Below are 14,980 nucleotides of genomic sequence, written 5' to 3' on the forward strand. Positions count from 1 at the left end.
TATACATTTTTCACAACTTGCTTTGACCTTGGTTAATTTTGTTTGCATGGGGTGAGTTCCCATGAAATCCATATCTTGGTATCCTTAAGTTTGCTCAATTGTTTTAGCACCCCAATCTTAACATTTTTATGATGATAAAGAGAGCTCCTAATCAAAATGAGAGAGAGAGAGAGAGAGAGAGAGAGAGAGAGAGAGAGAGAGAGAGAGAGAGAGAGAGAGAGAGAGAGAGAGAGGTGGCTTGAATATCATTGCTAGATGTGGTTACATACCCATGCCTATTGTCATTACTTCTATACTATACCAACGGATCGTACCAAGGATTGTTTTAAGTGATTTGATAGTATGTGACAATTTGATGGACACAGATGCATAACTCATTATTAGAAAGAAGGCTATATGACATCTTTCATACAATGCCAACCTAATTTTTACATGTTGGTGTATGATGTTAACAAAGCATGATTGGGTGGCTCCTCATTGGCAAAACAAAACTTAGCATGATTGCCCATTGTAGAGTTGCAATGATTCTAATCATTCTATAACACACAATGTGCACTATATGATTGTTGGGTTAAAGTGACGTCCCCATGGATCAAGAGCTATTTGAGTTGTAACTGGGGACATGACAAGAATTATAATTGGTGAAGCCTAAGACCTACTTTGCAAAAGGTCTCTGCCTTATGCGAGATGGCATATAAATCATTGCCCCATGGAAGATTGCTTATCCAAGTCTATGGACAGTCTTTACAAGTCTCATGGGTGGTCTTTTATGAGTCTTGAAAGAATAGTGAGGAGCAATGCCCTTTATGTAGAATAAGAGCAACTTCACACCCAATTGAAGATTTGAATGGAAGCATAGTTTTACGTCATACAAAACCACTTCTCATGTGTTAATTACCATTGTTTTTATTTGTAGTTTTTGTAAGAAGTCAACACAAAACCACCAATATGGGTACCAAATTTTAAAACACATTAATTAATTAGTTGAGGCAAGAGCTACCTTAGGCTTAAGGTGGAATTTTTTTTCCTTAACGTTGAGATTGATCTCGAAGGATCGCTACCGACTTTAGTCACTCTGGAGCTTTGTAGCAAGCTTTATAAGCTCGTCTTGTGGCTTTTCTCAGGTGGGCTGAAGCCCCGTGACACGAGAGAGAGAGAGAGAGAGAGAGAGAGAGAGAGAGAGAGAGAGAGAGAGAGAGAGAGAGAGAGAGAGAGAGAGAGAGAGAGAGAGAGAGAGAGAGAGAGAGAGAGAGAGAGAGAGAGCGCAATTGGCGTTTATTTTCTTAAAACTGAAACGACGTTGGAGAGAGCAAACGATCAAGTTGTGTACGTTGAGTGAGATGCAGAATGTGATTTTTTAAAGAAAATCAGCCTTTGCTCCCGACGCATGATAAAGAGATCGGCGCACTAGAAAGAGATAGAGGGGGAGGACGGGTAGCCTTTGTGATGATAGCCTAGTGGTAAGGTGTTGAAGTCTCATGCATATGGTGCTGGGTTCAAAACCTGCTGGCTATAGACAGCGGTATGAAAAAACACACACCCACACGAGCACAAAGATCCCACCAAAAAAATAAAAAAAACAAAAGGTTAAAGGTTTAACCTTAGGTATCCTTTTAATTAATTAATAGACGCCTCGCCTCAGGTGAGGAGGTGAGTATGTATTAAGATACATAGGAAATACCTTTAGAAATACAAGAAAAACCACTAATACAACGAAAGTGTTCGTTTTTTTCTTGTGTAGCTCAAGTCCATGTCGGGGGTGTGATGGCCGGTCGTGCATCAGCTACTCGCCATCATTTATCATCATCGCCTCTTCTGTTTTCTGCTCACATTTCTGTTTCGCATTTGCCCTAACCCTACCTTCTGCAGGCCGAGCCTCAAAACTAAAACCATTGCCTGTCTTGGGCCAGCGATGGTGGCCATTTCTTCTCCGCCGCAGAGCTATGCTGGAGACAAGAAGCGGTTTGTTTCATGAACAGATTTCGCACTCATTTCTTCCTATTTATTTAGATCACAGAAAAGAGTACTTTCACCCTCCTCCTTTCTCTGCTGTTTTTTTCATAGAATGTCTGTGCGATTAGCATTCACTTCTATATGATTTGCCCTTAGCATTCTCATCTACGTGATTTGACATCATTTGCACAATATATTTACTTTTTGGGTGTCCATCTGATGATGGATATGCAAGATGAAAAATGCTAAACCTAGGGCATGATTGACATCATCTCTGCCAACATTATTTATTTGATTACTGTTAATTTTCCACAAAGCTGCCATTATAATGGGATCAGTTTATATTCTTAGGGATTTGCTCCAGTTTTGATGAAAAACCAGACTTAGCACAGCTGCACAGGGTTTCATAGGGATACGGTGGGCCAAAAAATTGCAGCATTTGCCAGTGTGGTGCATGAAGCAGATTGATTTCCACAGAAGCTTATTGTCAATGGGACAGATGAACCTACAAAGCTGACAGTGACTTGCATTGACTAGATGTGACGCAGCAAGGCTTCACATCACGGTGTGTGAAAAAAATGGCAGCATCTGCCAATGTGGAGCATGAGGCTTCGATTTTTCTTCAGAAGCTCATTGATGATGGGAGCGATGAGCCCACAAAGCTGGCCACCAGGCTTTTTGTGGTAAGATCATATGCGGAGTCACTTAGGTCTAATAAGAAAATCTTGTCCTCTATAGCCTTCTTTCTTCATCTGTATACTTCGACTAAATTGCAAAGGATGGTCTTTTGTGTGCAGATGTGCCAGCACATGAAAATGAACAACAAGGAGCAAACCTTTCCCTACAAAGTCATTCACAGGTAGCGACATAATTGTTTGGTCAAGGGCTGGGTTTTTGGACAACTCTATTGCGAATGGCTTCACTGTTTGCTGTACAACTGTCTGTGGTCTTACTTATTGATTATTTCTAATGGTTACATCCTTGTTTGAAGGGCTATGGAGATCGTTCTGCAACAGCATGGCATAGATCAGAATGCTTTCTTTTCATCTGGCTTGTTTGCGGCAAGTGAGTCGTTTTGGCGGGAGTTCACCCCCCAAAACTCTTCTAGAATGGGTCCACGAGGCAAAGATCTGGAGAGAGCAAACTCAGAAGATAAAAGGTCTGGAGCTTCAGGCACTGGCGGCACTGTAGCTGCCGCTGAGCAAGGGTCTTCAAGTGCGGCAAAGCAGCTCTCTGCTGAGGATGGCTTCAAGGAAAGGAGAGCACTTTCCTTGGGTTTGGTAACACAAACCCCGATGCAAGTAGGTGGAATTGCAGGAGGCATGGAGAACTCTAAGTTGACCCAGACAGGAAGTACAACAGCTGCATCAGGGGTTTCTACACGATTGTCAAAACAGACGAATGTCAAAGCTGCAGAAGTTTCAAACTCTAAGAGCTACTCGACCATGGAACATGCTACTGCTGAGATCCACAAAACAGACCGAGAGCCAAAGAGAACTGCCCAGGCTCAAGGTACTTCAGAAGCTGCAGTGATTGGTAAGCTGAGAGAGAAAAGAAAAAGAGAAGAGTTTGAACCCTCTCATTTGCAAGTGCAAAAGGCTCAACAAAACATGCAACACGGTGGTTCACGGATAGCTAACAGGAATGAAATTTTAAAACGTTCCAAGTCAAAGCTCAGTGGATCCAAGGAGGCCAAAGTAGGAGCTGAGCTTCCAGCCAACAAACCCAGTTCACTGGAGACGAAGGCATTAGATAACCGCCCGGAAGCTTATATCAGGTCCCCTCCACCCTTGGCTTCGCCGACATTGGTTCAGTCCCATCAGCGACAGTCACAGACAGTTGAACAGACAGAAATTTACACATCTAATGTGCAAGTGCCACAAGTGAGCACACCGGTGGAAGAAGTCAGCTCAAGGAAAGCACCAAGCTCTATGAGACAGGGTGATGCTTTTGATAAGGGAGCTCTTTTTAGGTCTGGCAGAGTTTTGAATACAGCGTTGGGGTCTAAAAATTCTCCTATTCTAGGATCATCTGAGGGAATGGCGGCAAAGATAAGTACAGAGGTGAGCCAAGGTCTAGCATCATGGCATGTGATTGATCATCAGCAAGGGCTTGGTGCACAAAGTGTGTCAGAAAGAAGTGTGGATGCTAACAAGAATACAGAAGTTCAAGTCCAGAGAGATGGTAAACAATCAGAGACAATGGTTTTGTCAGGACTAACAAACAGAAATGGGTCCCGTTCTATCAGTTCTGCCTTTAGATCAGCAGGTGCTCTGAAGATGCCAGCTGATATGGTAGTGAACAAGATGGATCAGGCACAAAGATTGGTATACTCAGCAGATTCTAGGCAATCTGCCGTGAATGCTTCAAGTTTGCACAGCACAGAAGCCGGAAAAAGCTTACCTGCAGTCCAACCTTCCCTGAAAGATCATCAGGCACATCCAATACACAGTGGTGGTTTTGATGGAGTCAATGATGGGATGCAAAGGGGACATGCAGCATTTCCACAGAAAAGACAGGGTTTGGCTGGTGAAGCAGTTGAGGGGTGGAGAAATGCACAAGGGATTGGCTTCAGCTGTCCTGGAACTTTTCCAGCAACAAATGCCCTGGATTCCACAGTGGATATTTCATCACGCCCTGTTTCACAAAGGCCCTTAGATATGGAGCCATCCTGCAAAAGTATGATAGGAAAAAACCAAAGTCTGGAGAATCACTGGAATGCAGATCTACAAGAACAGATCCAAAGTAAAGGTAATGCAAGTGCTCAAACAGTCAGGCCTTCTAGTGCGGAGGCTATATCAGGCATGGGAGTGTCAGGCTCAGATTCACATGGATATTCTTTCAAGGCAAGTAGTGGGGTAAATGGAGCTTTTAGTTTGTATGCTCCCAGGCAACCAGCTCAGCAGTACCAAAAGTCCCATTTACAGGAGATGAGTCATGAAACAGTAAGAGTTGGTCGTGGAAACCAGAGGGGGGGCAGCCCAGACATGAGCATGGCTAGATCTTCGTTAGATCGATCTTCATCATTGGCTGGTAAAGAGAGTATTCAAGTAGGATTGAAACAGGATCCTTGTGACCCTTCTACTTCCTCAGCACGTCAAGATGACAGTGGCTGGAAGAAATCACAGGGGGCTGTTGCGTCTCTACCAGAGAGAGCTTCTAGGCTGGACATGGATGACGAAATGCAGGGTGTAAAGGGAGCTAATGATCAAGTGCCCCAGGTTTGTTGCATACATTTTCTTGTGAGGCTCAAAGATATTTTTTCCCAATTTCTATTTTTTGAAAGGGCAACTAATTGTGTAGAGGAAGGTAGGGCCAGCTAAGATACATCTATGTGCATTGGTGTGTGTGCTGCAAACTGTGCTAAGATGGCATGAGAGGGGTGGCGGTCTGCTTAGACGAGGTAGAATCTGAATGGGTATGTGGTTTTCCCTAAGGCTTACCACCGGATGAAGCCCCAGATTTACCTTTGTTTCGATCAAAAGCACCAAATGCCTGATCAGCAGAAAGCATAGTAGTCCTGTTAGAATGAGATTGCTCTTCCTGCAATAAGAGAGTCACCAACTCATCAAAGGTATACAAGTTTGGATTACCCTTGATGAGTAGACGAAAAGTTGTAGCAAAACCCTGATAGGATTCTGGCAACCCTGAAGCAGTGTAGATACAAGTAAACCATCTCGAATGACCTCCTCAATGTTGATAAGCTGCTCTTGCAAATCCTTGATGCAGGTAAGGAACTTGTCCATTGAATCACCCTCATCCATATGCTCAGACTCAATCTCTTGTGAAGATAGGCAACACGAGCCTCATTGCGAACTTGATACAAAGAAGCAAGTACATCCCATGCACCCTTAGAAGAAGTGCATGAACGAATGTGTGGTATAACCTTCCTTTTGCATGAAAGAGCGATCAAAGCATGTGCTTGAGCATCCTTGGCTTCCCATCTTAGCTGTTTTGGAGTGAGTGGCAAAGGTGCAAAAGATGTAGCACACCTGAAGATACATCATCACCTGCATCAATAGTCCTTGAAGTATTTGTTGCTCGTGCAGGTACAAAGGCCTGACATCAACCCTTGATACATAGACCCACAAATTCTTTGCAACAAGTATATGTTTCATCATATATGTCCACATAGGATAGTTGGTGCCATCCAACTATCCTATGTTTCATCATATATGTCCACATAGGATAGTTGGTGCCATCCAACTTATCATCAATGGAGAGCATACCAAACAAATCACTAGTATTCCCAGACATGGCTGTCACAAATGCATACAAATAGGTAGTGTGACTGAATCAAGGCAAAAATCTGCAAAGCAATCCAGTGCCGAGACACCCGAAAAATTAGGGAAAATGCCCCAAATGTGTCTTTATCACCTGTTCCAATGGTGTAACACCCAAAAATAGGGGGAAATACCCCAATGCCAAAGAAATGTACCTGTAATACCAAATTGCCTGCAAATGTCTATAATAGACTTGCAAGTAGTGTCAATTTCTGCAAAATCCCCAAATTTCTAGTGCAATTACACACCAGATTTGATGAAATCAATGCCAATGTGGCAATTTCCAGCTCAATGGTGAAAAGCCCCAAATTTAATGCAGCCAATTTGCTATTTTTTTCAGCAATATCTGAAATTTTTGACATAAATTAGAAATGATAGCAAAGACCGTTAATGGTTACTGTTGGCACGGGTTTCAAGGAGACCACTGTAGTCCAGGTCCGCAGCAGATCTGTACGGTACGGTGGCGCTGTTTTGCAGCAGGTACAAGGTATAATCGGGTTGTAGTAGGTACAGGCGACGGCGGCACTGTTCTGCAGGAATGTTGCAGGGTGGCATAGGGTGGCGAACATGGCATTGATAGGCGGCTCAGAGCGGTGAACAGAGCATTTACAGGCGGCGCAGGGCGGCGAGCAGTTGCAAACGGCGCAGGGTAGGCGTAGGCAAGTAACTCGAAACCCAATGCCAGGCAGCACACAACAGGGGGGCGAAACCCTAATGCACACAGGAGATAGGCAAAACCCTAACCCTAAACTTGGTAGAGTAGGTGGGCGAAACCCTAACCCTAAATAGCTTTGAGACCAATGTTGGGGTTGGGGAGAGCTTGCCTGCACACCACCACCACACACACACAGTGAGCTTGAACAAGAAACATGGGAGAGCTTGCTGCTGGAAAAGTACTCTTTGTTGATTAAGGTACAAAAGTACAATGAGTACATATAAAAAGCCTATGGCAATGTGCCCAACACACATAAGTGTGTTCACACGGGAAAAACCTGCGTCCAGCCCCACAGGGAAAGTGTTCGTGAGTAAGCTGGGTTCACACTTGAACTAGCTGGGAGTGGTCATGACCAACAAGGTTGAGCCAAGGAGTGAGTTAACTCATTTTTGTGGGCTACTCTTCTGAATCAAAGGCTTACAAAGTCTTTGATCCAAGATCAAACAAAGTCTTCGTTTGTTTGTCGAGACATTGTCTTTGATGAGCGGGATTTACTTGGCCTTCAGCTGCCCATACCACCCGAACAAGAATCTTCGACTGTGCCACATGAACCCAATCAATCGACTATTACTATGCCACTCGAGGATCCTTCCTCCTCCCAATAGGCACCTAGGGACCCTTTACCTCGCTGGTACCAACAGACCATTCGGGATTCAGGCATGCTTCCCCGCGATAGCCCCTTGGACGGTCCTCGTTGGTCCATGAGGCTCACTCCTCGTGCCTCATTTGCCTCTGTCGTTTTAGTAGATTATGTGATGCATGATGAGCCAACATTGTGGAAAGAGGCAATCAAATAGCTAGCTTAGAAATAAGCTATGTAACAAGAACTTAAAAGCATTGACCATAATGGCACGTGGTCCCTTGTGGATCGCCCTCGTCATAAGAAGGTCATTGGAACTAAATGGATCTTTCGCACCAAATATAAAGCCGATGGTACCTTGGACAAGTACAAAGCCGAGCTTGTGTTGCAAGGCTTTCGTTAGAAAGAAGGCATTGACTTCGATGAGACCTTTGCACCTACGGCTCGAATGATGACAATCCGTCTCTTACTCAATCTGGCCGCACACACCACATGGCTAGTCTATCACATGGATGTCAAGAGTGCCTTCCTAAATGGCATTCTTGAGGAGATAGTCTATGTTGACCAACGTCTGGGCTTTCTGCTCCCCGGGTACGAGGACAAAGTCTTCCGCTGCATAAAACTCTTTATGGGCTTAAGCAAGCCCCCTGAGCGTGGTATCATCGCATCGAATTTTTTTTACGCAGCCAAGGTTTTCAACCATCTCATTGTGATCCCAATATCTATATCCACATAGATCGGGGGATGGTTTGCTACCTAGTGCTGTATGTCGATGATCTGATCATCTTTGGTTCAAATCAAGCCAAAGTGGTTGATATCATGGCATAGCTGAGATGAACATTTGAGATGATTGATCTCGTTCTTCTCTCATATTTCCTTGGCATGAAGGTGGTCCAACATCCTGATGGTATTTTTGTGTCACAACAAAAGTATTCTCTTCAACTCATTACTTTCTACTTTCTTGATGGTGGTATCCCTGTGGCTACCCCATTGGATCCAACCATCAAACTATCAAAGGAAGAGGACTCACCGCCACATGAAGAGCGAGCCTACGGCCAAGTGGTTGGGAAACTCATATGGCTCACAAACTCTCGACCTGACATTTCCTGTTGCACATCCATCTTAAGTCAAAATTTCAAAGCTCCGAAGGAGCCACATTGGAGTTCAACGATGAGGGTTGTTCGCTATCTAGTGGGTACCTATATGTTTGGACTTCACTACAGCCGTGGGATCACCCTGCGTGGTTACAGTGCGCCGGTGATATCGATTCCTGACGTTCTCATGGTGGTTATTTGTACTCACTTGGATTTGGCCCTTTCTCTGGGTCTAGCAAGGAGTAGGATATCGTTGTCGGTTCTTCAGTTGAGGTTGAGTACCGGGCCCTCTATGACACCACCACTGAGGCTATGTATCTCCGTCAACTTCTTGAGGAGATGCACGTTTCCATTGAAGCGTGTTGGTGTCCATTTTCATTTTACCAGGGACCAGGTTTAGCTTGGTACCATTAGACTCCAGTACATTCCTACGGTGGACAGCCATGCAGACATCCTTACAAAGTTCGTCAACCGACCCATCCTCGAGCGGCTCATGCGCCCGTTACAATGATAAATAATCTAAATGGAGAGGATGGTCCCCCTCTCATGATGCTGAGGGTGATGGTGGAGGACCGATGCCCATCCACTTGTCTACATACATTGCACATGGATCACACCCCCGGAGCTCCCCACGAAGATGCACTTTTACAGAGACCACTTCCATCCAACAGCCGGGCTACTTGGGTGTTTACATGCCCCATGCCATGCGGATTGCGATTGGCCAAATACGGGTTTCTTCCCACCGCCTCAGAGTAGACCTGAGCGCATCTTTAGAGCCGGGAAGCTTGTACGGACACCTAGAGAGGAGAGTTGAGCGCATCTTCAGAGCCGGGAAGCTCGTACGGACACCCAGATAGGAGAGGATCTGTCGACTATGCCACACAGAGGTTGAGACGGAGGAGCATTACATATGCCGCTGCCCAGTATACTATGAGATCCGCAGGAGGTTTCACTGTCTATTTTGTGAGGGATTCAGTCCACTCTCCAGGATCATTGACTTCCAGGACCAGCGTTGCTTGGGCCTCTTCCTGCTTGAGCTCCGCAAACACAGGGACACCTTCTTGAGAGAGCCTCGGCCCCAGCCCACCTGCCCCCTCCCTCACCAGCCAACTCTCACCAGTTTCTTCTGGACCTAGGAGGTGGAGGACACCGACATAGTGGATCTTGGGGACCCTTCACGAGCTGCTCTGGACCTACCTCGCCCGAGAGGAATTCCCGAGCCTCTTCACTCCAGCGTGCCCGACGCCCTCGACCCCCCCGTTGGCCACGATCACCTCATCAGCTCCAGATCCAGGACATGCTCCACCGCCATCGAGCTACCTTTCCACGTGACATAGCTGAGGGAGACCTCTTGGCCATACTCGTTAGTCCCATGCTTGACATTTTGGAGAGTGGTATACCATCTCCTCGGAGCTGATGTTGCTCCCATGTTTTTATGTTCTTAGTATTCCATGACGAGTTTCTATGGACAGTTTTGTATCACCTCAGTGAGATAGCTACATTTATGTTTTCTTTCTGTTTTATTTTGCATTTTATGATGAGATATGCCATGGACATTATTGTATCACTTTGGTCTCATAGGCCCATTGGGTCTTTAGTAGACTCTTAATATATCTTTCTTTCTTTCTTTCTTTCTTTCTTCACCCACTTACTATTCTCCTCATCTTCTCTCATCTTCTCTCATGGTCCCCTTTTGGCCTGAGAGGGGGGGTGTGAAAATATGTCCAAAATGGTCTTTTACCCAGCCCAAAAGGGGTTTTTATTTGGTATTTTTTGTCTTGCTGCTGGCCGACAGCCCCTTTTGGGCCGACCAGCAGCCCAACCAAATATATAAGCATTGCTTCACAATTCAGCAAAATACACAACATATAATCAACATAAATCGACTTCTGCTGCCGGCGCTTCCTCTGCAGCAGACTGAATCATCATCATCATCGTTTTTCAACAGCAGCACCCATCGGCTGCTTCCTCTGCACACAGCAACAGCAGCCCATGTTTCTGCACACACAATTCTGTTGTCGGCTCTATACTCTGCAGCAGCAGCAGCAGCCCTGCAACCTCCTTTGTTTCAACTTTCATCATCATCAACTTCTGCATTCTCTGCTCATTCGACATCGACTTGGGACAACAGCCCTCTCTGCTCATCATCACCTGACGACATTGGTACAGCAGCCCTCTGTGCTCTTCACCACCTACCTCGTGACGGCAGCACACATCTGGTCCGGACAGCAGCCCTCTCTCCTCAAATCTGCGTTTCTCCTGCAGTCCACTCAGCTGCAGATTTGTGTTTGTCTGCATCACCTCACCTCTAGAGAGCCTTCGCCTGACATTGACGCGAGCCTTTGTCACCGACCGTGCTTCAGCTCCGACGTTGTCTTTACTTCTTTGACGGTCTACTACTCAAAGTAACCTCACATTAGAGGGAGATTTCATTCACCATTATACATACACATCCATTTCATGCTGTGTTGATTTGCTCTGATCTCTCGCACATTTGGTCCTTTCGTCCTTTTGCCCTCACAGGGGTGTGTGTGGAGAGGGAGCTATCCATTGATGTGTGGTAGGGGTGGATGTCCAACATCGGCGAGGGGGTGAGGAGGGCCCTAGATCTCTAGGGCAGAGGAGAACTTGGGATGTGGTAGCAGCTATAGATGCTTGGTGGCGGGTGAGGATCTCATGAATCTAGGGCTGGTGAGCCTCGGGCACCTGAGGTCCAGGAGGGCGAGGGCGTCGGGCTCTCCAAAGTGCGGTGGCACGAGGCATCGCAATTTTAGTCGAGGGGCGAGATGGTGGGCCCCTCGTCACTACTGTGGTGGCCTTATCTGTATGAGTGTCCTCCTCTTGTGGGCGGAAAAAACTAGTGATGGTAGACTGAGATGGGTGCGGGGGTTGTGGATCTCTAAATAGTAACTCTTTGTGTCGTCGTATCTCCAACAAGAAGAGTCCGAGACAACGCGGGGTTGACGAGTATGGCCGAGAGGTCTCCCTCAGCTATGTCACGTGGAACGGTAGCTTGATGGCGGTGGAGCATGTCCTGGATATGGAGCTGATGAGGTGATCGTGGGCGATAGGGGGGTCGAGGGCGTCGGGCACGTTGGAGTGTAGAGGCTCGGTCCGAGGTAACTCCTCTCGGGCGAGGTAGGTGCAGAGCAGCTCGTGGAGGGTCCACAAGATCCACTATGTCGGTGTCCTCCACCTCCTGGGTCCGAAAATAGGAAGAGGCCTAGGCAACGCTGGTCCTGGAAGTCAATGATCTTGGAGAGTGGACCGAATCCCTCACGAAATAGACAGTGAAACCTCCCGCGGATCTCATAGTATACTCGGCAACGACATATGTAATGCTCCTCCGTCTCAACCTCTGTGTGGCATAGTCGGCAGATCCTCTCCTCACTGGTTGTTCGTACGAGCTTCCCGGCTCTGAAGACGCGCTCAGCTCTACCTGTCTCCACTCTGAGGCGGTGGGAAGAAAAAACCTCTCCTGAACCCTGCCTACCCTGATGCGCGTATGCCCTCTCTCTTTCTGCCCATCTACTCAACTCCTGCTCAAGAATAGATGCATATAATCTAGCCAATGTGTGACCAATCATGAGGGTACGATAATTCTTAGGAAGCATGGGATCCCTTGACTTGAAGATAGGCACAATCGTGGACATATTCCAAGTCTCAGGAAACCCTCACACATGGCTCGGTTAAACATCATAGCAATAAGCTCTGCAAGCATATCTCTTGCATGAATAAAGTGCTCTGCTACCAAACCATCATGATCATATGCTCTCCCAGTCCTCATCCTGTCAATAGCTTTCCTTACCATCTCAGCAGTAAAGAAAGCACATGTCTCTGGGCATGGCTCCGATGGGTCTGGCAGGGGTGGCTGTCTTGGTGCTGTGTATAGGGATGCTGCATACTCACCCCAAATCTCTGTGGAGGTAATGGCTGGTAATGGTGAATGCTCATGGACTAGTCTCCATGCCTCGCCTGAGTCCTGACTCATAAATAACTGATACAAATCCCTCTCTAACTGAGCAAGATAAGCCCTCTTCTTCCGTCGCACTAGGCGCCGGAAGGTTATCCGTGACTGTCCTAGTGGTAACACCCACGAGCACCTCTCTCTGTAATCTGATCCCCAGCTCTCTGCACTCCTCATCATACCAGCTATTTTGGGGCATGTTTCCAGATCGTCTCCGTGTAGGCTGACTATGGGGATATGCCTCTAATGCTGCAGCATGAAGCGTCTCTATCAATATTTGAGTGAGCTCATCTAATGGCCGTCCCGGCTCCTCGGCACATAAGCGTCTGTATATCTCATCCGTGTACACAGTGTTAGTCTCCCTCATAAACGTATAACGAGTGTGTGTGGAGAGAAATGAAATGAAATGATATATAAACGTCCTCAAAAGGCCAAAATGACCTATGAGACCAAAAAGATTACACCAATTGGTGGATCTGATACAATGTCTGTGTAAGAAAAGCTAAAACAACTAAACAACTAACTGAAACTGAAACAACAACTATGAGGAAAAGTAAGGTACTAGAAGCTCCTAATGGATGACATCTGGGAAGGAAAACTCTAGCAACAAGGGTAAGCATCATATACATCACTATCCAAAGATGTCTCTCATCGATCGATGGCGGATATCCTCAATGTCCTCCATGGTGAGTACTCTGACTGAACGTCTCCCATGCCGTGCTAGTATGGTCCTGATCCTCTGTTGTAGTCTCCGCCGGTGTCGAGATGGGCCTCTCATATTGGGGCGCCTGGATTGCCCCAGCTCTATAGCCCGATCAATCAGTGTACCTCTGGTGCGGCTATACTCTGGGGCTAGCTGCAATGCATGTTGGCCTGACTGCTTAATCTCTGGTCGAAAGAAGTCTGTAATCTGCCTCTGTAAGTGTCTCTCCCTCTCTGATCCCCTCCCTCTCAAGAGACCCTCTCTATGTCTACGCAGCTCCAGCAAGTATAATCCGAGGCATCTCTGATCCTGGTATCTCATGACTCTGGAAAGTGGTCCGAAACCCTCTCTGAACATGAAGTGAAAACGGCCTCGTATCTCATAATCTATTGGACAGTGACATGTAATGTAACTCTGTCTGTGGCTCCATCTGGCACAACTGGCAAATCCTGGCCTCAGCTGGTACTCCTCTAAATCTGCAAGTCTCAATCTCTAGCTGGTGTGAGGATGTGCGCATCTAACCAATAGCACACCGTACCCCATGAGAAAGATGAGTATCCATGTAGCTGGGTCTAATCACAAACCCATCCTCCGTGAGCTGGAGAAGATGATCTCTATAGAAAGCCATCTTCGTACCAAGCTCGTGTGTCGGCTGTATCCATGTCCTCCTAGTGTCTAGCTGAGTCAAGTCCTGCCCGATAAGTCTGGTAATCTCTGCCTGTGCGAGAGAGAGGGAGGGTGCATCCAGGGAGTACTGAAATGGAGGTAGCCTGTCTATACTAAAGCCATGCAGTTGGAACCAAGCTGTCATCTGTGCATACCAACATGATCCGTCTCCCTGTGATGCCAACTGTCGTGAAGACTCCAGGGCTAAGCGAGCATATCTCTCTCTAGGGAGAGCCCAAGTGCTATGTATAAAGGAGACTGATCGAGTGAGTGCCTCTACTACCAATGGGGGGCAGCCATCTCTGCAGGGATAATATCATGTGGTACGGAGGCCTTGGCCCTAATCATCTGGGAAATCATAGAAACCAAGGGCCTCTCCATACATCTCCATCCATCAGTGCTACCAGCTCGGCTATGGTGATCCACCGAGGGTCCCCATATCTCCACTCCATACAGCATGGCTGAAGTGACCAAAGTGTCAAAGAGCCAGAGCTTTGTTTGAGGTTCCTGAAACTGAACCTGCGAACACATCCTCTCTAGTCTCCCCAATGCTGCATAAGCTTTGGTCAATCTGGTCTCCGTTGCTCTCCTCAAGGAAAATAGTGGGCCACTAAAAACCACACCAAGGTAAGTATATGCATCTGTATACTCCACTGTCTCCTGACGATATGTAAAGGTGGGTACTGACCTCCTAACCCACTGTGCTGTGGTGTTAAACAGCATCACCTTGGTTTTACCAAGGTTAACAGACAATCCACTGTCCTGTGCAAACGTGTGCAATGCATCCAAATGACGCTGCATCCCCTTTGGAGAATCTGAGATCAGCACAATATCGTCAGCATACAATAACAGCGGAATCTATTTTCCTGCTAGCTGTGCTCCTCTGTCACCCTCCCACTCTACATAGTCCGAAACCTCATCCACATACATCCCAAATAAGGTGGGAGAAAGGGGGCAGCCCTGTTTCACCCCAATAGTGGAGTGAACCATCTCAGATATACCCTGAGTAGTACGTACGT

At 46.7% G+C, this 14,980-nt stretch overlaps 1 protein-coding gene across 1 annotated transcript in view; it reads left to right on the forward strand.

Annotated features, from left to right (window-relative positions):
• The first annotated feature begins 1,691 nt into the window (after positions 1-1,691).
• LOC147613998 (uncharacterized) overlaps positions 1,692-14,980 on the forward strand; it is a 113,952-nt gene continuing 100,663 nt past the window's right edge. Inside the window, exons 1-4 of the mRNA XM_086781989.1 lie at positions 1,692-1,962; positions 2,305-2,636; positions 2,751-2,812; positions 2,945-5,174. Coding sequence (XP_086638115.1) covers positions 2,532-2,636; positions 2,751-2,812; positions 2,945-5,174 — 2,397 coding nt within the window. The 5' untranslated portion in view covers positions 1,692-1,962; positions 2,305-2,531. The remainder of the gene's footprint in view (positions 1,963-2,304; positions 2,637-2,750; positions 2,813-2,944; positions 5,175-14,980) is intronic.

This window comes from Cibotium barometz, chromosome 43 (genome assembly GCF_041138505.1).
Source record: "Cibotium barometz isolate CiBa-2024 chromosome 43, ASM4113850v1, whole genome shotgun sequence".
NCBI classification, from domain to species: Eukaryota; Viridiplantae; Streptophyta; class Polypodiopsida; order Cyatheales; family Cibotiaceae; genus Cibotium; species Cibotium barometz.